Genomic DNA, 25,127 nt, shown 5'->3' with positions numbered 1-25,127 from the left:
CTTCCCCTTCAAAACTTAAGGTCTCATCCTTACTAGTAAACAATGTATGACTGCAAAAAATGGTACATCGTAACTAGAATTTCCATAAATAAGGTGGTAAAATCTCTTTCAATGGTGTGTTTGAATGCCAATAATCATAATAATACTGTAGATATGTAAGGCCTTTCCAAAGGGAAAATTAAAGCAAAATGTCTTTTATGAGTGCTGTTGCAAGACGTAATCTGAAGACTTCCTGTCCAAGTAATGCTTTCAGATTTAAATGACAATCATTAACGGAAATGCAGAAGTAAACTGCATCTAAGAATGCATTGCACTGGTCCTCTGGGGAGATAAACATAAATAAAATAGACAATAGATAGATAGACAATAACTTGACAAGAACAATTTGAAAACTAAACTGAATGAAAATAAACAAAATTATAATACTGTAGATGGGAAAAGTGCACAGTTTGTTTCTTTTTTTTCCTTTACATAATGCATCATAATATCATATGATTTAACTCTGTCTCTCAGTTTTCTTTGACACATGCACTCATCTACTCACTCACTCATCATGTCACAAAGTATCTTACAAAGCAGGCAAGGGTCTCTTCTCCACAAGCCCTTCAGTATTTTTGTCACAGTTTTACATTTAATATCCCTTTCTGTCCCCTCCTTATACCCAGTAAACACCCCTGCCCACCTCTACTGTAGCTTGTCAGTCACTCATTTTCTTTTAGTAATGGAACAAATACCATTTTTTTCACCTCATGCCACAGCACATAGTTTAAAGATTACCCATATAACTTTTAAATATGTATATTTACATCTCCGATTAAGATGAGATGGGTCAGCTGGATGTTACACAGATGGTCTGGATAGATATAAAGTGTAGGGGTTAATGCAGCGAGATTCTTCAGAGGTAAGAGCTGTTAGGCAACAGTAAACCCACACCCTCGCGCAAAAGAGGTTACACCATGTTATGATAAGTTAGAGGATAACCCTGTTAGCAAAACACCAAAAAGCAGATGTCATTTTACCGTGTGTGTCATGTAGCTAGCGTAGCATGGGTGGTGCCGAGTAATGGCAAGCAGAAACATAGTGGTGATGGGGAAAAAATGTGTGTAGTGTCAATAGAGTTAAAAGGTCCATCAGGGGTCTCCCTATGACACAACGCGCCCCCCAACAATGAGCAAATGGTACGTTCCTCTCTCCACAGATAACCTGAAGTTGCCCATAAGCCTAGATCTGCAGTATGTAAGTAACAGACTTGAGATCAGTGTCTAGGGGCAACTTCATCTACATTATTTTAGGTTTCCAGTAAGGAGGGATATCGGGAGAGGGAGAGACAGCACTAACTATGCTCCTGGAAAAGGAAGTGACCACTAGCATTCCTCTATTGTGAGGCAGATGAATTCCTGGATGCACTTCCTATACTGCTGTTCAGTGGGGCTGCTGCTGTGGTATTGACCTGGTTGACCCAACGGAGCCTCCGCTTCTCGCATCTCCTCGTTCATCCGCGCCAGACGCAAACTGGAGGAGAGGAGAGGAAAACACAGAAGAGTGATGGAGGAGAGGGGACACACAAGGGGCAAGGGATAAGAAATGGGATGATATGAGGATGAAAGGCAGGTGAGAAGAGGGAACAGGGAGTGAAATAATGCAGACGTTCAGGTGGGAGGAGACCGTGAGGTGGTAAGGAGCGGCGAGGGAGGTAAACCACAGAGAGAAGAGCATGAAAGGAAGGAGGAGGGGAGGGAAAGAGAGAATAAAAACAACAGTTAGAGATACAGTTCAGACAGCTCACCACCCGCTTTCATTATAGAAAAATAATTCAGTCCTGTTCAACAAGCTGTGGAAATTTTAATGTGAATGTTCATGTTTGAGCTTGAAAAAAGTTGTTAAACAAAATAAGATTTCAACTGAGATGTGGTGGAAAAGAGAAAAGAGCTAGTGAGTAAAAGCGTAAAACACAAAAAGTAAACATTAAGTGTTTACGAGGAACCATCTTTTGGTCTGAGCAGAATGAGGATCACTCACAGGGTGACGATGTCGGCGTTGGCGGCCTGGACAGCGATACTTAGGGGGTCATGACCCTGCTCATCCACCTCCGTCTGTGATGCTCCTCTCTTCAGGAACAGGCACACCTGGCTGTTCGAAACAAGACGAAGCCACGGAGAAAAGAGGTGAATATACAACAAGACTGCAGTCACAGACATGATTTTGTGGCCTGTTTAAACCATCCCAAACATGTTCATGCAAGCATTACAAGACTCTCAAGAATGTCTGTGATTCAACAAGGGTGCCACACAGATCTTTTTTTCTTGTTTTGTTTGTTTTTTAACAGCGACGCGTCTTGTGGTTTTTCATTACTAAAGTTACATTACACGCTCCATTTATTAGCCAAGGAAGATCAAGGATCATGGCCTCTGAAATATTTGGCAGGGAGTAGTTTCAGTTAGTGCTGCAGAGGAAAATGATTATGTAACACAGCACCAAATAAACGGCTGGTGTTCTGCATCTTATTTTCACTGCATTCAGGCAGGGACATGAACCAGGTGACACAATGAAAGTGGAAACAGACCCAACAACCTCCCTTCGACTCTGCAGGCGTTTCTTACCCGGTGTGACCCAGATAGGTGGCGTGGTGCAGCGGGCCTCTGCCTCTCATGTCCCTCTGGTTCACATCTGCGCCGTTCTGTAGCAGGAACTCACAAGCTATCAGAGAGCCCTGATACAGACACAGACAGACAGAGTTGTGAGACATTTGCTATTGGCATTTTAACATTACTGAAGCCAGTGTTTTAGTTGTGAAATTAATAGCAGGAGACCATATGTTCAGGGAAGAGGTTTTCCCCTTGTTTTTAATCATTTATGGCTGCCGATGTTTATGACTCTGTTTATTTGTTTTGTTAAATCTGTGTCTAGCACCTTCAGCAGATTATCTGTTTCTAATTTTTAACCCAGACCATCTCCATTACGATTTTCACAAGAGAAATGACACTGAAATCAAACAAAAGGGTCAGTAATCCAGTCTAAACCATTGCTGGTTCACTCGCAGTTTCTCACCCCGATCACGGCCTGAATGAGCGGCGTTTTCCCCTCCTCCTCCTCACTCGCCGCGTGTACGTCAGCACCGTGTGCCAGGGCCTCCACCATGAGTGGTAGGTTGTGTAGACGGGAGGATCGGTGGAGGAGCGCCCCGGGGTGGAGCTCCCTCGGGTCTTCGGGGTCTGAAGACACTTCCTGCTCGATCTCCACCTCACCACTGGAGGACTCCTCCGACTCCTCCTCTGAGGGTAGGCAAGGTGTCAGGAAGAAGGCAACGATGGAAAGAGAGAGGAAAGATGTAAGCAAAATATTTCAAACTTTGAGGGAGTGCAGCATGGTTTCCCTTATGTTACTTGTTTAGGCTGCTCTCGTCCTTTACAGCATCCCTGTCACATGATGCCAAAATGTCATAAACTACTTGCTACATCTTGAGAATCCATTACAACAAACATTAAGCCTTATTTCAGGTTTCTCACAATTTGTTTGATTTATCTGAAGATCACTTTCCCCCAAGGTGAGTGTGTTAATGTCTCAGTGGACCAGAGAATATTTCAGGCTGTTTGAATGGATTATTGATTGATTGGACCGGATAGATCACATCCATGTCAACTTTTTAGCTGCTAGTTTCAACTTTTGACATTAAAATATGTGTTTTTAAAACAAAGCAGATAAAATCCAAAACCCAGTAGAAGTAAATGTAACACAGCGTAATAACATCGCTGTAATAGCAAGCACACATACCTTCTTCTGTGACACTGTCCACCACTGAGCCAAAAACCAGGATGTCTGTGCTGCCGTCCGTACTTCCTCCTAGACCACTGTCACTGCTAAGACCTGCGGGGCCAAGCATCGCCAAGCCACGGACACGTTAATGATTACAGAGTACATACTGTACTACTAATAAACACACCACCATCACTGGTACAAGTAGTAGAAAATGTCAGAAATTGTGATATGAACTCTTATCTGCATCCTACTGAAACTGTACATTAATCTTAAGTGCTTGTATGTAGTGACTATGTGGTGGACTTACTGCGAGGACCAGAGCCGGTGTCAAAGTAGGAAAATAGTGAATCCAGCTCATCTGGACAGAACAGGGAGTCACGGCGAAACTTTGCTGCAGCTGCTGCCCAACGACAAAATATGAAAACTTCAGCTTCAGAGTGTAGCCCAGTGTAGTGTTGTCACAACATATGTCTCACTGCTCTCGGTTTTGTGAGCTACGTGCTAATGTTTATGACTACAGAGAGGCTAATTCTCCACACTGACCTGCAGAGAGGTTTGCAGGTGAAGCGCTGCCCGGCTCGTAGCGATGGTATTTCCTGCGGGCTTTGTTGGGGGCTCGAACGGAGCTGCTGTGTCGCTGGCACTTCTTCACTGTCCAGGCCCGGGACTTCCTATCACCCTCCACCAGTGCCTCGCTCCCACTCATCTTCTTCAGGAATCGTTTTTCCACGTATTTAGACTTGATCCAGGCCTCTTTCTCCTGTCTGGAGGTAGATGATCACAAACTGACAATGTTACATATTTGGAGATGTGACATGCACAAATAAATGGGTGTATCCTGGATTGAGTCAAGCAGTAAAATAAGACGGTGGGCACTGAATGAGCGATACAGATAAGTCAGTGAAGACACCGTTTTTAAACTGACTGACTTCAGAGTGGCGTTCAAATGCTGCTATAATGCTCTTTGCCCTTGCCAAATTCTCCTCCTGGAGCAAAACACTGACCTTGAACTGGACGGTCCAGGTTTTTTTGCTCCCAGCTCCTCGCAGGCTCCCTCATAAATCTGATTGATCACAGTGTTGCCCAATTCACACATCAGCTAAACATGAGAGAAGCAGGAAGGAGGACAAAGATGGGAGACAGAACGGGAAACAATTTAGAAAAAAGAGCAGTTCAGTTCACTAAAGGATTTATAAACGCAACTCGAGTGGGGAAAAAAAGCAAAGCAAAAGGCACAGAAAGGAGAGGCTGTCAGCAAACGTGTTGGTGAGACGCACCTTGAGTAATTCTGGCTCCCATGAGTCTAACGTCAGTGAACGCACTTTAGAGCAATGGACGCCTAAACTCCTGTAAGAAACAAATAGAAAAAAAGAGCATATAAAGACAGTGAAGTGTTAGAAGAGTTTATATCTGCCTTGCCTATATCCACAACTGCCTGAGGTGGCAAACTATTTCTGTTTCTCTACACTTAAAAGACTCTGAAAGTCTCAGCTAAGCTAAAGCAGCCATGTCTTATTACTTCATAACTACATCTGGTAGATCTCTTGATCTCTTGATAACTGTATCTTTTCTATTCACAGTGGAGCTATGACGGATGAGTTGACTTATTGGGAAGTGGAGGAGACATTGCAACAGTACCACTGAACAAAATGTGATGCTTTGATACAGATGTTTGCTGATGTGAGGCATATACATAATGGTGGAAGAAAATATATCATGGTCGTATAAATAAAACAAGCAGGAAAAGGATGAATGTCACTAATGAGGTGGCAGCCCTGTGTGAATGTTAGGGTGTTGTTTTAATATCTCAGCTTATATCACACTAACATAAAATATGTGCACATCAGCTCAGCTGCCGATGTTCTTTCCGCCTCTAAACAAACTCTCTTGTACTGTTACTCTACCTGTGGATCCCTGAGCACTCGATGCAGAGCAGCACTCCCAGGTTGATGGAGGCCCAGCACGGGGCCAGCTGACCACAGTCACAGCACAGCTCGTTGCCTGGCAGGCTCTGCACCCTCTGGAGGAGGCTTTCTCCACCTCCCCGAACACCCCTATCAGCCCTCTCCCCCCTCTCTCTGGGCTCGCTGGCAGAGTCGATGCTGCTGGTGGAGGGCGAGGCTGTCCGGTCCAAACGCTGCAGAGACAGGTGGACAGGTCAGAGATTCTGAAGCTACATGTGACTATTATGTGACTACTACTTTATGTGTATTTGTGTGCGCGACTGTACCTCAATATAATAATTGTCAGCGATGTCTTTGTAAGCAGAGGCAATGCTTGCCTGGACCGCCTGGATCCAAGCCTGCCGCAGCTTCTCAGACTCAGCCTGCAGCATGCAGCTCCTACAGGTTTGTACAGGCCAGTTATGTTATTTGATTAGTAAATTCCAAATATAGATATAGTCAATAATGTAACAACTAATTAGCACAGTGAATCTGAAAAGACAACTAAACAGCAAAGGTTTTAAGAGAGGTTTAGTTCGGATTAAACTTAATCTTACAAGGACAAACACACACACACACACACACACACACACACACACACACGCACACACACACACACACACACACACACACACACACACACACACACAAACTTACTTGGTGGGTGAAACCACCTCAAAGCAGAACCTCCTCTCATTATCTTCACATGGTTTGACAGAGCACAACCTCAGGTCCTCCACCACCACAGTCAGAGAATCCTGTCATTGGCAGAGAACAGTGTCACAACAGCTTTGCTCTATTTGCTGGGAGCTGCACAAAGCAGGTTAGCCTCCTCACAACTGGCAAGGAAGGGCACGTCAGTACATGACCCCATTCTTCTGCACTATGAATAACAGAGCAATCACTCTTAACTGTCAAGCATTGTTTTGCAATAGCTTCATTAAAAAAACAATTGAACTATACCTTGAGTTTCTTTTGGTAGACCAGCTGGCTGTTTTGTATCGAAAACCACCGCCTTGAGCAGGGAAGAAGGGATCAAGTTAGACAGTTTCTGTGAGAGAGACACGATCAGTCAAATGTCTATAGGCTGAAATTGGCCCTGCGAGGGAGAAGTACTGTTCATTACAATGGTGATTAGTTAATGTATCGATGGTAGATTTTTATGGTCGTCCAAAGTTTAATTATCACGGTCCTTGTCATGTGAGCCCTTAGAATTTCTTTTTTAAATTAAAAGATCAATCCAATTCAATGGCATGTCTTTGAATTGTTATGTTACCCTGTTTGTACCTGCATGTATCCTGCTCCTCTCATTAGCTTTATTTAGATTGTCCTTTGAATTTTTACGCTTCCTCCCTCTCTGTTACGCTCTTCCTCCTCACTTCTCTTTTTACCTGTTCCAGGTCTTGAACGCGTTGCTGGCCCTCTTGAAGAGGTAGCCCTCCATGACCACACCATTGGGTGCATCCACATTGAATTCCAACTTGGGGTCATCATAAGAAAAGTCCTGTAGGGACAACACATACAGATCAATGTCAGGGTCGGGCTCCCTCTGCTCAGCATGACTGCATTTTTAACTGAGTGCCGAATCAACTGTCTAAAAGCAATGTGCTGCAAAGGCCATGTTTTAATCACTTAGTTTGTTCTTGTAGATATAGTATTTTAATCACCATCAAAAACAGGCGTCATTCTTTCAAATCCATGAACCGTAGCCATGTTCATGAAGGCTCACTTCTTGTTCTCAAGTCTGTCTTAAAACATTACCATCATGCTCATATGTAATCATTCCTCCAGTCCATAGTGGTCACAAAGAATTAACTTTCCCAAAGTGATTCCAATGTAAGTAAACATTTTCTTTCTGAAATGTTGTTCCTCCACAAAACTCAGTCTGCATCCTCTCCACACTGGTCACCTGTTCATCAGTTACCTTTAAAGAACATGTCAAATCTGCAACTCTACCCGTCAGCAAACAACGGCTCTATTTTCTGATCTGTTTTGTCCACACGGATTTGGATTTCCTAAGAAAGGCATTTAGATGCCACCTGCTCAGCGAGGTGGACAACATTGAGACGCAGATTGAGATGAGCCAAGCCTGAGATTAGGTTTCACTATTGTTACAAAGGCCCTTGCTTTGGAGCAAGGTAATGCTGGGCATATGGCAAGCTGTGCACATAGGCAGAAGGACTGCACACACACACACACACACGCACGCACAAAGCCATGCTTGGTCTCACTTTCTCTTCCCTTGAAAAGGTCATTTAATAATTCTGTGTGTTCTTTTCAGAAAGCACGGACTGTATAATTTCACACCGATGACGTCATGTACTTTTGGTGCTCTTTTGACTTTGTTAAAAGTATCCAACTCTTTTTATTGATCATTCCGATTGTTTTAACTCACCCTGATCATCTGCTTTCATCAATGTAAACAGCTAGGATTCATTCACAGAGCAGCAGCATGTGACATATAGCAGAATATAACTGCTCAGCTATATTTAAAGAAGCATCTTGTATATTCTTTATGGGTTTGTGTGAAAACATTCAGACCACGTGAAGCAAAAACATGGTGGGATGTGATGCAGTCTGAGGTGTTTCTTCCAAGGAAACAACACACACAGACACACAAAGCTTATATATAAAATAATAATTATGTCTAACTGTGAGTGGAGTCAGTGTCGAACAGACGCATTTACGAAAACTGACTCCAGGCTCAAGAAAGCGAAGACAAAACGAAAGAAATGACGCTCCTCACCAGCGTATAGTCCAGCCTGCCAAATATCTTCATGCTACTGGTGTCCAACAGCATCTCACGCTCAATAACAACAGATTAAAACACTTTTAAATAAATAAATAGATAAATAAATAAATGATGCGAAGATGTTCGTCAGAAAGAAAACTGCATCGCTAAAATATCCCAAAGGTTATTAACTCGGAGTAGCGGACGAGCCGGGAGAGACACACGCGCATCCCACACGAGTGCACACGAGAGACTGTCAGCCAAGCGCAGCGCGCTCGTGGCGTTCCTGCACTCAAAGCCACCTGCCGCCGGGCCGCGTGGACGTGGCGCGAGCGCTCATTATCATACAGCTGCCACAGTGTCCTCGTGCCCCGCTGACCCCGACCGCGGCTGCCAGAGATCAAACGTTTCATTTTACAGCGGGGGCCCTCATGCGCGCCCGTCCCGTGCCTCCTCCCCGCCCCGCGTCGCGATTTAAGGCTCCCCTCTAGCTATTCTGAAACCCGGGGTTTCATCCGCACTTTTGGAGGAGTCGGCTTTCCATCTGTCCGCGGCTCTGAACACTATTCCTGCTTAATCAAGCTGACGTTATTGCTCCCCAAACGCCAGCCCGGAGCCCCCTCTTCCCACCTTAAATCAGCCAGGGCCATGGAGGATTGCAGCGCACAAGTGTCCAACGGCGCAGGCGGCCAAACCAGGGAGCCACAAAATACATTTACAGGCCCGCCGCAGAATTGATCATTCTTATAGAAGTTAAAATACCTTTGAGCAGTAATGGAGGAAGTGTTCAGATCCATGAGTAAAAGTGGGTCAAACAGGCAAGTAAAACTCCTGCATTGAAAATGTTTATAAAGTAAAAGTATATAAGTATACTCAGGAAAATCTACTAACTAAAGTACACAATGCAGAAAAAGTCCCTTGTGACTGTTTGAATAGTACTTATACAACTGTTGTTACTGATTACTTTCATAATGAGTTACTCTGCTGATTATTTTCTCCACTAATCCATCTATTGTTCATCACTACTGCCCACATTCCAGCGCTGCCAGTGAGACTGTGTCAGAGGAGTTGATTCAGTCATTTTCGAGGCGTTTGCTGAGCTGCCATGAGGCTGTGTTATTTGGCCACTCTTGTGGGTGAACAACATACCAGACACACCTTTTCAACAACAAAATCTGGCACAACACTGGCACAACGCGGCCTCGTAATATAAAGAGTTGAATGCATTTTATAGGTGGTAAATTACAGCTTCTTTCAGTTTGGGAACGCTTTGGAGTGTCTATAGTTTGACAGTCGAGACAGAGAGGAAATGTAGGGAGATACTGAGACAGATGGCGTGCAATAAAGGTCGAAGGCCTACAAACCCATACAGGTATACAGTATGTGAACATGCACACTATAACCCAGTTAATGTGAGTAAATATATTAAGGTCATGGTTTAGTTAAATCATTTGAACTGACACAAAGTGACAAAACGTAGTCTGCTTTGTAATGTATTAACACATTATAAAATGCATGCCCTCCCGCTCGCGTTCTCTCCGTGGTGTTTTCTCTCTCTGTTTTAAAACGGTGAACAGCCAAAAGCTGCAACAATGGATGAGGAGAGAGCTGAGGCAACAATCCCCCGGGGAGCCACAATGAAGTCCTGCACACATAAAAGACTGCTGTGAAAGAGAAAGAGGGAGCATGTGAGCTGAGGAGTGAGAGAGGGGGAGACAGAAAGAAAGGGGGAGCCGGAGGGGGGCGAGGCAGGCGAGGTAATCGCAGATTTACCAAAGTAATGACAAGGCAAAGAGCAACACAGAGAGAAGAGGAAGAGGAGGGAAAGATTGTGAAAGTACAGAGACGGGATGATTAAAAGAATTACTCACTGCTGACAGGATCATTATTCTGGCTTCACGTGTGTGAGATCATAAATGTCAAGTTCAGACCTTTTTATACCCACCCACTCACACACACACACACCTTTATCTGTACTGATCCTTTTTCATAATTTTCACAACAACTGATCTCCTTTCTACCACCGTCGAGTTTACACATCACGCCCCTCTTCATTTCTCTGCCGTCCATCTTCCTCCCACTGAAAAATAACTTGAACTGACATCCAACCGAGCCTAAACCACATCCATAATGAAGGTATCTTATTCTCTTTTGAGCATGACTACTGCAGTTACTTAATGGCCTATTAATAAAGGATGTATACCATGTATAATTCACCAACGCTGCTGTCTCGTGGCTTGGCTTCCTGCACCATCACATTTGCATACGACGGGGGCAGTTTTTAAAAAAGAAGGGGAGAAAATCTGAAATGGAACGTGGCAACGTCTTCTACTGAATCTTTTAAAGGCTGCCTGCATTTTCTCCCTGCATTTTCTTTCTTCAGGCTTCTTTTTTTGTAATTTTTTTTTCACAGATGCAATTACAAAGTAAGTTGGTAGGAGACAGAAGAATATCAGGTCTCTATCTGGCTTTGGTAATCGGCCAGATAGACACAGTCATCATCATGACTCTGTCGGAAAGCTTAATCTCACACACCCACCATTTAGTCAGTGAGGTTTGTGATATTAAAAATGTTTGGCCTACATTTAAACTTGGATATTGCTACAACAAACTTGCAAATTGACTCATTTAAGTCACAAACTTGCAATTAATCAAAATCTCCATTCTGCTCATTTTAGAAAATCTCAAACTTTAACCCCTTAACGCCGATTGTCGCGAACTCTCATCATACCGCTTTAATCCACATTGCAGCTGAATCGCGCATGCATTCCTCTGATGCCGGTTTGTGCGTATTCAACACACACCTAGGAACCTTTTGCAAGCACTGGTTTCTCGTCGGACCGGTCAAAGTGAAAGAACCCCTGTTCTAATTGTTGTTACAATGTAATGGTTGTAAGCCAATTTTGTGGCTGTTTTGATGAAATAAATGAATTTTGAACGTTTTTACTGCATTTAAGCATTGAAAAAAGTGGACATATACTGTTTGTTTGAACCCTATTCTAGTTGGTGAACCTACCTAAATTTATATCTGTTGTATGTGCTGCAGAAGAATTAACAAACTCCTCTTAATTTAGGATCAATTTGAAAGCAAAAACACAAAGAATTAATTTTTTAATATAATTCTAAATAAATTCAGGCGTCAAGGGGTTAAACTGAACAGAGATGACACGGTTGTCTCTTCTATAGTTTATTCTCCTAAACTGATCTCTTCCTTTTTTTTAAAACCAGTCCTCCTCTGTCTGTATTTGTCCTCTGCTCTTTTTATTTCTCTGTCACTCGCCCTCACATTCAACCCAATGCCGCGCGTCGTAACGCCATCTGTTGACTTATGCCGGAGCTGGCAGCGAACAGAGGAGGAAAGCGGACTGAGGCTGGCATCGAGCGCAGTCGGATCTCTCCTGTCTCTAGAGGCATAACTGACCTCTCTGGCACTGTGGTCACCAGAGCTGGACCTGCAGCTGAGGACCACATCAGAGAGCACATCCAGCTGTGCTCACATCATCTTACTGCTGCCTCTGAAACAATATTTCTATTCATGTAGACTGAAACATGGATTGTCAGGACTGAAAATAAAATGCAAAAGATATCCAGAGGATAGCGGATATTTTTAAAACATTTCAACATCTAATATATAGTATTATGTGTCCAAGCTGGAGTATTTATTTTAAGAATGTTAGTAAAACATCCCACACAAAGTATAAATGATCAGCCACACTCAGATGTGAAATAATCCCAATACCTGCTATTTGTTCAGATTATTCCTGACTGTATACTGCCCTCTACTAGCTCTGTCAGTCACAGCACTTTGTCAGGAGGAAAGAGACAAGCTTCAGACTGCATGTTGCACTGCGGACACACGGCACGCCAGAGTGTGATATACTGATTGGCTGAGCAGCATAAAATGAGATCGATTGATTGTGGAATGAATCTCCACCGAAAGACAGAAGGGGATTTTAACATTTAGACAGAAAGAAGAGGAAAGGAAAATATCAGCAATCACAAGAACTGCTGCCATTAAAAAAATCTGATTAAGAAAGCCTATAATTGATTCAGCTTCAGAGAGAACAACACAACATAAAAATGGAAAAATTGCCTGAACACAGAAGAAGACATCACAGCGAGGAGACTATTTTTAAGCTCCTGCTTTGACAACTATATCTTCTAAACTGGCTTGTTGACATGTTGACAAATCCTCCGGGTTACATTTCCAGATGAAACAAATCAGAGCAGCACAAAAGAGCGGGAGGAGAGAGTTGCATTCGTGTGTGTGTGTGTGTGTGTGTGTGTGTGTGTGTGTGTGTGAATGAATGAATGGAGCGGGCGGTTGCCTCCATGCATGTCTGCATGTGAGGCACGGAGGAAAGCAGAGACATAATGGACGAGCGGCGATATCTAGAACAACAGACCAAAGACAACATCAAATGAGACAAAAATAAGCTCGCACAGATTTTACAATGTAAGTTCCTTGGATGAATATCACACGTCATCTAAGCATCTAACCACCGCGCACAAACAAGCTAACGCTGGCTCGCATAAACACACACATACACACACACACACAAGCACACACACACACACACACACAAAGTTCAGTGGAAAGCATGTAGACAAACAACGCCACTGAGCTGCATTAACAGACAATGTTTTGTCTGCCATGTCCTGTGATGCTTCCAAAAAAAACCACTGACATGCACTGATGCTTTAAACGATAAAGGAAACACACACACACACACACACACACACACACACACACACACACACAGTATTGATTCCTGCAACAGGAGCCAGTATCGTCGGTATAGTGTGGTGGTTTGATGTAAACAGCTCCTCTGTTTATGTGTAGTGAAAGAACGCTCAAACCGGTTTAAAATCGTAACTTCTCTGCAGGCTGTGTGGGGAAAAAAAGGCTTTTTGTTTACAGATATTGAGATCCAGGTTGACAAAAAAAAAAAGCTCAGAGAATTTCAAGGTCAGCGTCTGAAAATCTAATCCTCTTAAAAGAAATCCAACGTCACTTCCAGTGCAGGCCAGCTGTGTTTCTCCGGGAACATTACACGGTGCAACACTCCTCCCACCATTTCAAGCCTCAGAAACCTTAAAAAACCTGAATGTTTTGCACTGCAGTACGGGGATGTAATATGCAGTCAATGGATCGATTTTAGGGCTCGTCCTGGAGTGAAAAACATCAACTCACCTGCATCAGAGTCTGGAGGAGGAACATGGTCAGGTGAGAGCCACATGAGGAGAGAGAGGGAGAGATACGAGGGTTAATACAAGATCACCGCTAATTGAATTTCCCTACATGAAGCCAAATATGTTAATGTGAGACAACATGTCCAAGTCAATGCCAGAGAGGCCAGAAGGTCTTTTTACACAGCTGAATAACAGCTCTGTCCCATTGGAGAGTCCCTCTGACGTTTCAGCTGGAGCACAGTAAATGTGAGGTGTGTTCGGCTTGTTGTTTGGATGTAGAGAAATCAAAGATACAGTCAAGTAGCATCAGTCAGTGCTAGGCTTTCAGATTAAAGAGGAAGGGTTGCTGACAGGCCATCAGGCCGGGCACGAAGCTGTGTGCTGCACCTGGCCGGGCGCCTGCACTCTGCAGCTAAATCAGTCAGACGGGAGGGCTGAAAAACGGCCATGTTGCTGGCATCTCTTCAGGTAACAGATGGACGAGTTTTGTGCATCTGTGACTGTTGAGCAGGGTTTGAAAGAATTGTTTTTATTCAGCTGAGTGACCCACAAAGTAAATATATCAAACTGTCTGTGTGCTTTCCTACTTGAAACTCCTACTTTGAGCCTGAAGGAGAAAAAAACTACATTCAGCACTCGGTAAACTTGTCCTAATTATTTTAGAAACTTTCTGCGCCGCCGTGAATTTAAAACACAAAGGGAGTAGACGGCTGCTCGAGTCACGAAACAGACGATGTAAAAATAATTCGTCGCTTCTGTGGAAAGCCTTTTTTCAAACATCTGATGATAACATGAGTTCTTGTTATGACAAGAATTCCTTTTAGATTCCAGACAGACAGACAGAGATAAATACTTTTTCAAACCCCGGGCCTCATGCGAAGTGAGAGTGAAAAATGTTGATGTGGCTTTCGCGTCTGGAGAAAAATCCAGTTCAGCAACCTTTTAGGAAACTTCTGTAATCCCCCCCCTCACAGCTCAAAAGTTTCCACAAAACGAATGACTGCTTCTATTAGCTTGTAACATAGACAGCAACATAGCAACAATGCTTACGTCAAGTTTTTAGAAAAACACAATGATGTCGATGTAAAGTAAAATAATGAAATCAATTTTGAATATTTAATCCCGACATCGCTATATTTTTAAATGCAGAGGAGACATTTTTCAGTGTTTTTTCATCTAGTTTCTTAACTTTCATATGAACAGTACAAGACGTATTCTGATCTGACTTTGCAGCATATGAAAAGCCCCAGGAAGTTTCTTTAAGTGCTGTATGTAGGTGACGGAGGAGGAGGAGGGTGGTGTGTTGAGGCAGTGAGGGTGAGGAGCTAAGAGCTGCGTTGCTGTCTCACCCTCTGCTGGATGAGAGCGTGTTTGTGCTCCAGCTCCCTCTTCTCCATGGCCGAGTCGATGACCAGCTGATCCAGCTGCAGGGAGCAAAGCGACAGAGAAACAGTGAAACGAATGCGTGAGCGGAATAAAAGAGAGACAGAGATGCAGTGAGACAGAAAACGATGCACACACAGATGCACACACTGATTTATGTGCTTAAACTGTGTATCAGCCCAGCTCTACAAATTGCCACAACTTAGACTACATCTGCAAAACAAATCCACAGTTTCTGTTGTAAGGCGTTTTGCTGCGTAGCGTCGTCTCACCTGCGCAGCCAGTCTTTTCATGTAGGGGTCGATCTCATCCAGGATGTTAAAGCCTTGTTGGAACAGGGTGTACTGGGCACGCATGAAGGACAGCATCTGCACGGGACACAGGGACACGCTGACGGTTGTGATACACCACAGGGACTCCTCATATACATATCTGACACACATACATGACATGTTCAACACTGATGACATGTCAGTCAGAAATGAGAGGATCTGGGTTACTCACTGCATCCAGAATTTCAAACTTCTTCTTGGCCTGAAGCACATTAATCTGACAAAAACAGAGAGGAAAAGCAAGACTTTAGGATTACCAGGAGGATTATACACTGCATGACTTTTTAAAACTACAGTTTCATGTGTTTCTTTTTTAGCTTTTATTGAGAGGTTAATGCCTATCCAGGCTCATCAGCCATTGAGTGTCAGCACCACCTACTGGACATATATTGTAATTTGGAGTTTGTGTGCGTTTCACCTGTAGGACGTAGTCTAGGGCCAGGTGCCTGAAGGCCTTGCGGCTGAGGATGAGGGCTTGCGTGGCCTCTTCGGCCTCATGCACCTTGTTCCTCGGCGCCTGGGCATTCTTCACCTGAGCCAGCTCCATGTCCTCACGCACCCGGTCAAACTGCTTCTTGGTGTCCTTGAACTTACGCACATCCCTGAAGGAGGAGTAGGGACAAAGAGTTTAGTTAATGTCCATCGATGCCAAATCACAAGAGCGTGTAGGTGTCTTACTTTGAAATGCATGACTCGTGTCACTGCTGCACATTTTCTGCATGTCGTTACAAAAATGTGTCATTAACAGACCAGAAAATAAAAAAATGCAACATTTCCAAATATTGGAGACAACATATGAGCAAAAAGACATTTACATTTTAGACAATTTATATCTTTCAGCCATCTAACATATTGCTTAAGTTCAACTGTCACATCACCCGTCTGTAGCAGGGATCAAACCAGTCACTTACAGCCCTAAAATGTCGATTTTAATTACTGCACCATCTTTTATTCATTATTTATGAAGAAGCATTACATCTTTTACTTAATTCACTCTGATGAGATACTCACTCTTTAATGAAGGTGTGCAGCTGCTGCTTGATCGACCTCTGAGCCTGGTCAAACAAAATCTGTGCACAGAGAAGGTCACAGAGGTACGAAACATGAGCGTTTAATTTTATCAGAGCACAGTAAGTTCAAGAACTGGTTAGAGCTGCGATGATTGGATTAAATCTGCAGACATGCAGTTGCAACATCTCCCCACAAGATGGCAATATGATGCCTTCACATATTATTACTGTAACAGCGTGTGCCACAGGCAGAAGTGGAGAGAAAAAGAGAGATGAGGACATGCACACATGTGCACTCACTCAGCTGCTGCCTCAACAGATTTTTAGTCTTACAGGAACCCAGATTTCTCTTCCTGTTAACTGTGGGATTCCCACTCCTCCTCTTCCTCATCTCACACTCCTTTCCTTCAGCTCTCCTCCCCTTCCTTCTCTATGTGTCTCCCCCTCTATTTCTTTTTCACGGGCAAATCTTTTTCTCCATCTAGACGAGGATTTCGCTTCCATTTTTCTGAACACACTCCAAGAACAGTGAACACAGAATGGCGCTGTTGAACAGACCATCCATCTTTATAAAGGAATATGTGGTCTCGCTGATCTATCTGTGTGCATGGACAGAGAGAATATCTCTGTGAATGCTTCAAAACCCACGCAAAACACACACAGACACACATACACAGACACACACACACACAGACACACGCAGACACACGCAGACAGACACACACATATACACACAGACAAACACACACACACACGCAGAAATGCACTTGGATCAGATTGCGATTGTTTCAAAGCCACATATACACACAAACAATGTATACAACAATTACTGTTGACAGCCTGTGGATTAAACTTTCTATAGGCAATCCCTAGTTACTAAACATACACACTGAGGATTAAAGGCTTAGTGTCTGTGTGTGTGTGTGTGTGTGTGTGTGTGTGTGTGTGTGTGTGTGTGTGTGTCCATCCTTGTGATGTGATGATGTGATAACGTCACAGGCTGCTTCTCTGGTTTCCTACTTTAGACAAATCTTCAATGCAAATGCAGTCTGCCCTCATTGTGGGAATATAAATCATCTGCCACTCCTCTTTGATGGCAGAGTTTATAAATGGCTACAAAGGGAGGAGAAGCTTCAAAAGGAGGTGACACTTCAAATGGTCAGTCAGGCATCAGACACTTAACTCCCATGTACATGTCTGTGCACCTGCAGTCCGTTTCTACAAATTCTCTCCATTCTTTGCTGTGCAAAGTTATAATATAGTTCAGTATAGCGCAGTATTTAACCCTTCACAACTCATGCAACCATGTGGTTACATCACCCTACCTGCTCTTTAACAAATAGCTACTTGAGTACTGAGGTGATACTGAATATAACTATGCCACATGAGTCAGAGGACTGTAGACAATACATGCTGTGTAAAATGAAAGTTTGGTACTTTCCAGGGTGGTATAAATCATCCAGTCCATCAGGAAAGAATTAAATCCCAGAAATCAGTTCCATCAGATAGACTCAGGACCCACACGTAAACTAATTCAAATGTTCCACCCAAACCCGGTTGGGCATGACCCGGCTCAAACTACAGCATGTCTGAACATTTCCAGCACAGCAGGGAAAGTTGTATCTAAGTTAATTGAGCTCACTGTAATTGCACAGCAATCTGTTGAAATCCACAATGATATCATGCTCAATCTGTTAAGATTAAAAAGTACACGCATTTAGATGATTTACTGGGAGATTCGTTTTTCTTTTTGAATGGCCTCTTTGTCTGCAGAGAGCTGAGAAGGTGCAGAAACAGGCATCACTGGGTGGTCGAACAAAGACAGATTTGCTTTCACTATGTCTTTCCCTCCCCTCCCTCCATCCCTTCATTCATGCTGCCAGATAAGCTATTAGTGTAATTCCTAGGTGTTAGAGTGGAGGGGTGGGCTGGCTGTGGAGAAGGGTGATGCAGGGGGGAGGCAGGACAAGAGGGGACAAAGAGGATGGATGGAGAGGCGGAGGAAAAGAAACAGGTGGTGACAAATAAAAACACTGAAAGCAGCCCATCGGCACGACCAAAAGCTGTATTGTCTGGAATTTCTAACGGTGGTGGGCTATGTGATGAGGCTGCAAGCTAGCACAACCGAAATCTTACAAAACGTGTCAGTGCATGTAAAGAGAGGCAAAGACAGCAAACTGCCAGGAAAAGAGAGGAGAAGATTCCACTGGATTGATGCAGCTGATGGATCCCACGCAGTGTGCAGCACTTTGATTCACATTGTAACAGGATATACAGTGAAACAGAGTCAGAGAAGTAAGGGAATTATGGGAAAACAGAACAAGACAGATTAGTGGGGAATATGGGTGGATCAACTACGGTTTTACTGTATTTATTGTTGTGCTTGTGACTTACTGCTCTATTTAACCAGCTGTATGTTTACATAGTTAAATGTACTGTATGTAACACCACTGAACAAGAGCCCCCATCCAAGGCTTAGAGTGCAACGGGCAGTGTGACAAAATAATGCAGCACATTTGTGACACATTCAGACAATGTGGCAAATCAGCATGAATGAAGCAGGGCAGTGCACTTCCATAAACAAAAAGGGGAAGATAAGAGTCTCTGATAAGGTCAAAGAACAATATAGAAGTCAAAAGGGGAAGATGAGAGTTCCTGACAAGTGTCTCTTATACACACACAGACAGCAGACAGCAGGATTCAAACCAGCAAATCTTACAGTAGTACCAGCCCTGTTATGAGAATCTGATCACTGAAGTCCTGTATAATCTAAATAAAATATATCTTGATAATCTTGCAAGAGATGCACAGTAAGTCTGCAAAGCCTTCATGTCAAACAAGCTTTTACTTAAAAAATTAAGCAGAACTCTGAACAGGAGAAATATGTCATGAGAGCATCGACAAATGTTTGAAATCATGCACAATCTGTCTAAAAGGGGAAACCTGGACTTGTAGCGTCTGCTGGCTGCTGCGTCCTGCAACCTCCTCTTGTGCACTTCCTCCCTCCCCTTCTTTTCCTCCTACAGCCTTCTCTTTCCCCCAGCTCACTTCCCTTTACCTTTTTGCTGATTTTCTTCACACGCATGCAATCATGCACAGACGTGGACTGGCAAGCACCTCCTAACATCACACATGCTGACATGTTGCCGAGTCACGACTGTAATACAGCGTGGTGCATGTAACTGTAAATGTTTATGACCTCCAAACATTTTAAAATGTCATAATATCTCTTTCATTGCAGAATTGCCTTTAGGCTTCGCAAACCTGTGGCAGACTCCCAGGAAAGGAAATCTCTGAATCAGACTTAGTCATGAGGAGAGAGTCACATGAATAAAACCTGTGAATGTGTTTGTGTGTGTTTTGTGTGTGTGTGAGTGTTTGTGCATTATAGCTGCTGCACACATCTGGCGAAGCATGTGGTTTGAATCAGACACATGCATGTGGACCGGCCTGTGTGGACAGATTTCACCGTCACAGAGTGAGGTCACAGTTAAATTGTGTGGAAGTGTGTTGCGCAATACTGGACCCAGGAGGGACGGGATGCCTGAAACACATTAACATGCCAAGAGGACCTGGGCGTGTCGGAACACCACCCTGCCTCGACCTCTCCCCTGTGGCTAAAGCTGATGTGTGTCTTACCATGTGGTAGTTGACGATCTCCTGGAGGCTTTCTCCACACTTTTCAAGGCATTCCTGCAATGTGGACGACACACACACATACACAGTGTAATATTTCACATAATAAATCCTATTAAATCTCTATAAAACATGTTTAGAAACTGTTTTGGTGCATGCTGTACTGTTCACACATGATCTGGATCTGTACTTGGTTTTAAATAAGCCTACCACTGAGCGGTTCGCCCCAAAGCTAGCAGGGCGACACCCGTACTAACAGGAAATCTACTCCAAATGTTTTCCTAAAAGGAAACCATAAAGCAGGTTTCAGATCTCTCTGCTTCCAGCCATGTAAACTACCAGCATAAACATCTCCTGTCTGCATGAGGCCACATCTGTCATGCTTAAAACAGCTGGGTGACTCGGTGTCTGGACAATACTGTTTACACTGCTCTGCTGTTATTATTCATGTGGGGAATCACAGGAATGCCCCGGGAAAGATAGATGAGTGGTCAGTTGTTGAGCCGCATTCCTCGGTGAATGCACAGATTCGGGCTCAGTTTTGAAGACAGCGCTACTTCTGCTCACCGATATCATCTCCTCTTTCTTGCACTGCTGGGACAGGTCCTTGATGCCGTTAACAAAGAGCTTGTTGGCGCTGACGTAGGCCCTGCCAGCCTCGATCATCCCGCTGCACAGCTTCACCAGCTAGCGGAGGGGGTGGGAGAAACATAAAAATAAGCAATCGAAATACACAACAAAAACAAAGCCTATTTGTAGAGTCACATGTTTTCCACAATGTGATGCTACGATATTAATAGTTACAGTGATGACGTGAATTAAACAAAGCTCAAAAGAATCGTTAGTCACATGCAGAATCCAGGAGGAAGCTCAAATTTAGAATAATCCTCATGTCTGTATCTAGGACAGTGTTGGCATTATTGAAGCTGGTGTAAGTGAGTGCTCTGACAGGAGTGCAAGTTTAAAAAAAGGCAAATGAGTAGGATGGCCTTAAAGTCTCTGTCTACCATCAATTTAACAGCAGACTTAGAACTTTGACTGTCTGAAATTACTCCCTCCTTTACTCACAGTCATTTACTCAATAGTGAGCAGTAAATTGAGATTTCCAACACTTGTCAACCATTGCCAATTTGCACCATCACTCACAGGTGCAGGGCCGCATAACCATGATGTTAAAAAAAAAATAATTCAGTATTTCTTCCACTGTGATAGTTTTTAAGGGCACTGTAGTGTATAGCGCTGGCTCTCAGTGGTAAAATGACTGCATTTATATAGCACTTTTCTGGTCTTACCAACCACTCAAGGCACTTAACAAGCATTCACATACACATTCATACACTGGCCGCTCATCAGGAGCTAAATGCTAAACTAGTATATGAACTCATTTTACTATTAAACAAAGCTGAAGAAATATATTCAAACATGTCGGAAACATATTGATTATTAAATGATTATTTTAAAGTCAATATTATCTGCAAATCTGCAAACAGACTGCACATAAAGGTGAACATGCATTTCTGGACCGAATTTTATTCAGTTGCTCAGACATTTCACCACAAATGTCAGCCTCATGGTGGTGCTAGAGGCAAGGTCAAGGGATCAAAGTCAGTAACATCCTCTGGGGACCATGAATGTCTGCACAAACTTTCAAGGGAATAATAATAGTTAAGATATTTTAGTCTGGATCAAAGTGGTGGACAGACAGACAGTGGTATCCTTACAGAAATGCAGAGAGACTAAAAATCATTATGAAGGGATGCCATGTTTTGAAAGGTTTGGGAACCACTACTGTACAGTGTGCACATTTCCCACTGACAACTTAGGCAGTCAAATAAAATGACAGAAAGTAATACAGTGCACACACGTATGAAGGCAAAAACTGAATTGTACCGCACATATTACCAGGTGCAGACAGTTCACAAGAATGGTATGTCCTCACCACATGAACTAGCAGTCGCTACTCTTTCCCACTTTACGGGTTATATGATAAGCTATGGAGCGGTACACTGTCATTACCACTGCACTGACACAGCTGGCACTGTGCACTACAGAATCAGAACGTGTATGTGTGTTGGTGAGGGGTGGGATGGAGGGGGTGTGCAGAAGAGAGAGTTCAGTAAACCTTTAATTATCTCATTTGGGGCAGGAGTTCCCAAGGTTTGTCGCTATGTGAGTGTGGTTTTCTGGATGGCCGACAGTCTGACTTTTACTCTGAGATGAAAGAGTAGAGAGTGCCGATAATCTACGACAGCATGAATGAGAATAACAGCCGTAGTGTAAATGTGAGCATGTACATCACATATAAGTTTACTGCCATGTTTACATGGCTGACATTGTTGTTAATCCATGTAATAGACAAGGCAGCATGATTCCTGCCCGCTGCTGCTCTCAGGCTGGTCTGACAACATATCTGTCAACAAATTGGCTGATATGGGGAAATCTGATCTCATCGTGTGCTGCACTGAGCCCCAGGGCTTGAAAACAGCCATGAGAGGCACAGTATATGTGTCAGGACTTGTTGATAAATGGGTTGGAAGAACTACAGGGGGTCCACTCAGAGTCAAAATGCCACATCTGGTACCACATGCCAGACCCCTCGTGTTAATTGAGCGAAACAGTTACAGTCTAATGCAGAGGTCCCTCTGGTCAATGAGAATATAGAGATTGTGGATTAACAAGCAAGAAATACTTCATTCCACTAGTTTGTTGCAACATGTAGCTAGCAGAGATCGAAGCCATTACAGTCTGCAGCAATGAGTGTTTGCACACCGGTCGGAGCGGTCAGCATCACTGCAGGCAGGTTCAGCTGTCATCAATCTCTTAAATGTTCTCCTCTTAGAGCCTTCACTGCTGTCAGAGTGTCCTCGGGCAGCTTCAGAGCATCCTAACAAAGCAGTGTGAGGACCCCTGCTGAACGGAGCAAATCACCCTGATGGAAACTTCCCCACCCCCAGACCCTGTTCATCTTTCAATGGTGTTCAAATGGAGCACAGAGTTCAATGGAGGGTCCTGACCTGCTGGGAGCAGAAATAAGCTATGCATGTGTGTGTGTTTTTATGTGTGACAGGGCGGGGGCACGGACATTTGTTCGAAATGTCAAAGTGTCGCCTGTTGGTTCGCTCATTTAAGAGATGGGGTTGTAACAATGTGGACCTATTGATGGAGCAGAGATAGACTGCAATGACAAGAAAATGTCACAATCCTCTAAATAACCACTTCATCACTTTGCAGAAGGACATTAAATTGTTTTTGTTATCTACCGGTTGCAGGAGATGGGCTGTACGCTTCTTAGTGACCTCCATTTGAACATATCTTTGACGAGAAGAAGTAGACTGCACAAGTAGAGCGTGCACAAGTAAAAAAAAAAAAAACAGGACAAAACAAACTCAATCAAAGGGAGACAGAGAAAGAAGGAAGGTGCGGGCACCCCTAACTACATTAACGTTATCTCCTCCTCTAAAGTCTATTAGTTTATCTATAGAGGCATCATCTCTGCTCATAGACTCCCTGGAGACAGTTAGCCATCAGTTTTTTCCTTACACAGGAGCCATCGTTATAGCTAATACAATTTGACAATGATGTAACTGAGAAGGTCGGTCCCGTTGTCTGATTTGTCTTTAACCCTTTTATCGCCCAGTGTTCGAATAGTACCATGTGGAACTGTGATAGACTGCTATGGAAAATTACATGAATATGACCATATAATATATATATATATATCCACAAATAAGACACTTGTCTTTTTGGTTACTGTGGTCACTTTTAAAAAAATAAAAACCTTTTGTGTAACGAACCAAAGGTAAAATGCACTGCAGAGTTGCTTCATTTACATATCTTGCAAATAGTTAATGATAAAGTCAAAGTCAAAAGTCAAAGTCAGCTTTATTGTCAATTCTGCAGTATGTACAGGACAAACAGAGAATCGAAATTGCTTTACTCTTCAACCCTTTGTGACAGGACATATATTTAAAAAAAAGAGATGTAAAAAAACTGTACAAACTAAGTAAGTAAAAACTGTACAATCTAAATAAAAACTGTGCAAACTAAGTAAAAACTGTGCAATCTAAACAATGAAACATTGAGAATGTAATAGTGCAAATGTAAACGGTAGTGCAAAAAGAATTAGCTTAACAACTGGTGGTGAATAAAGAAAAAGCTGTGTTTGTGTTGCATGTAGAATGTTCTCTGGGCACGCAAGTTCACATGCATGATAACAGAGGTCTGCTCTGTATGATGTTTTCATATTACAGAATGTAAAACTGGCTCTGTGACTTTAATCAGTGTTTGCTCAGTGTGCAGCACCAATGTGTGTGTGTGTGTGTGTGTGTGTGTGTGTGTGTGTGTGTGTGTGTGTATTAGGCTGTGTGTTATCTAGGAGCCATGAACCTATTTAACATAATAACTCACATCTGCAGTGTTTCCTGGTTTAAATAGCCTTGACATTTAGATAACAGAGTGAGGGAAAGCCTTACAGACAGGCAGAGATACAGAGAGCTCTTCTGGTAATAGACAGCATCAACCATCTACATACTACTCCAGTGTTGGTGCGAGTTTCACCAGAAACATGATGGAGGAATCGCAATATAACAGCTAATAGCAGCATATACGCCGCTTTAATGGGCGGCACAGTCTACAGACATAATATATTAACATGGTTCGTACCTTGTCGAGCTTCGCCTCAATCTCCACCACGTCTGTCTCCACATCATCGATGCCAGCCCTGCAGAGAGAACACAAACCGCACAGTTAATCAGACCTGCTCTTAGTAATGCCAGACTCGGACTGCCATTTCTGAGGAGAAATGAAGCTGAGAGCCGTTACAGCCACAGACAGCACACGTTTCAAAGTCTTGTTTAGGAGATATTCCACAAAGTCACAGTGACTAATGACAAATAACCAGACATTATGACATCCAGGTTTGAAATGTTTGTGTCTGTGATGGAAAAGGATCGAGGATGACTGGAAGAAGCAAATCAAAAGACCAAAGTGACGCTGTAAAGCCGAGTATATTGTACGCGAGCCACACCACCTTAGCGTTTACAACATCTGTACTTTACAGCTACTGAAAATTAAGCTGCAATCAGTCGCCATGCATCACAGTCTCACAGACTGGATCATGAATCCTCATGACTGGATCGACAAA

The 25,127-nt window shown here is 43.2% G+C and overlaps 1 protein-coding gene across 5 annotated transcripts in view; it reads right to left on the bottom strand.

The window, feature by feature from the left end:
- The window catches only part of LOC121616093 (arf-GAP with coiled-coil, ANK repeat and PH domain-containing protein 3-like), a 55,371-nt gene that overhangs the window by 3,632 nt on the left and 26,612 nt on the right, over positions 1–25,127 (bottom strand). For 2 of the 5 annotated variants that reach the window (XM_041950725.1, XM_041950761.1), the window contains exons 2-24: positions 24,647–24,704; positions 20,552–20,671; positions 19,988–20,041; positions 16,350–16,408; positions 15,757–15,940; positions 15,511–15,555; positions 15,279–15,374; positions 14,973–15,047; positions 13,625–13,636; positions 7,091–7,203; positions 6,663–6,714; positions 6,357–6,457; positions 5,987–6,098; positions 5,661–5,893; positions 5,034–5,103; positions 4,761–4,855; positions 4,300–4,520; positions 4,064–4,156; positions 3,772–3,873; positions 3,049–3,272; positions 2,601–2,710; positions 2,020–2,130; positions 1,451–1,512 (exon numbers count right to left, since the gene is read on the bottom strand). In XM_041950725.1, coding sequence (XP_041806659.1) covers positions 1,451–1,512; positions 2,020–2,130; positions 2,601–2,710; positions 3,049–3,272; positions 3,772–3,873; positions 4,064–4,156; positions 4,300–4,520; positions 4,761–4,855; positions 5,034–5,103; positions 5,661–5,893; positions 5,987–6,098; positions 6,357–6,457; positions 6,663–6,714; positions 7,091–7,203; positions 13,625–13,636; positions 14,973–15,047; positions 15,279–15,374; positions 15,511–15,555; positions 15,757–15,940; positions 16,350–16,408; positions 19,988–20,041; positions 20,552–20,671; positions 24,647–24,704 — 2,402 coding nt within the window. The remainder of the gene's footprint in view (positions 1–1,450; positions 1,513–2,019; positions 2,131–2,600; positions 2,711–3,048; positions 3,273–3,771; positions 3,874–4,063; positions 4,157–4,299; positions 4,521–4,760; positions 4,856–5,033; positions 5,104–5,660; positions 5,894–5,986; positions 6,099–6,356; positions 6,458–6,662; positions 6,715–7,090; positions 7,204–13,624; positions 13,637–14,972; positions 15,048–15,278; positions 15,375–15,510; positions 15,556–15,756; positions 15,941–16,349; positions 16,409–19,987; positions 20,042–20,551; positions 20,672–24,646; positions 24,705–25,127) is intronic. The other 3 variants (XM_041950742.1, XM_041950733.1, XM_041950752.1) reach the window with 3 other exon arrangements.

Source organism: Chelmon rostratus, chromosome 2 (assembly GCF_017976325.1).
Source record: "Chelmon rostratus isolate fCheRos1 chromosome 2, fCheRos1.pri, whole genome shotgun sequence".
In the NCBI taxonomy this organism is placed as follows: domain Eukaryota; kingdom Metazoa; phylum Chordata; class Actinopteri; order Chaetodontiformes; family Chaetodontidae; genus Chelmon; species Chelmon rostratus.
This window is presented reverse-complemented; position numbering and strand designations above follow the sequence as displayed.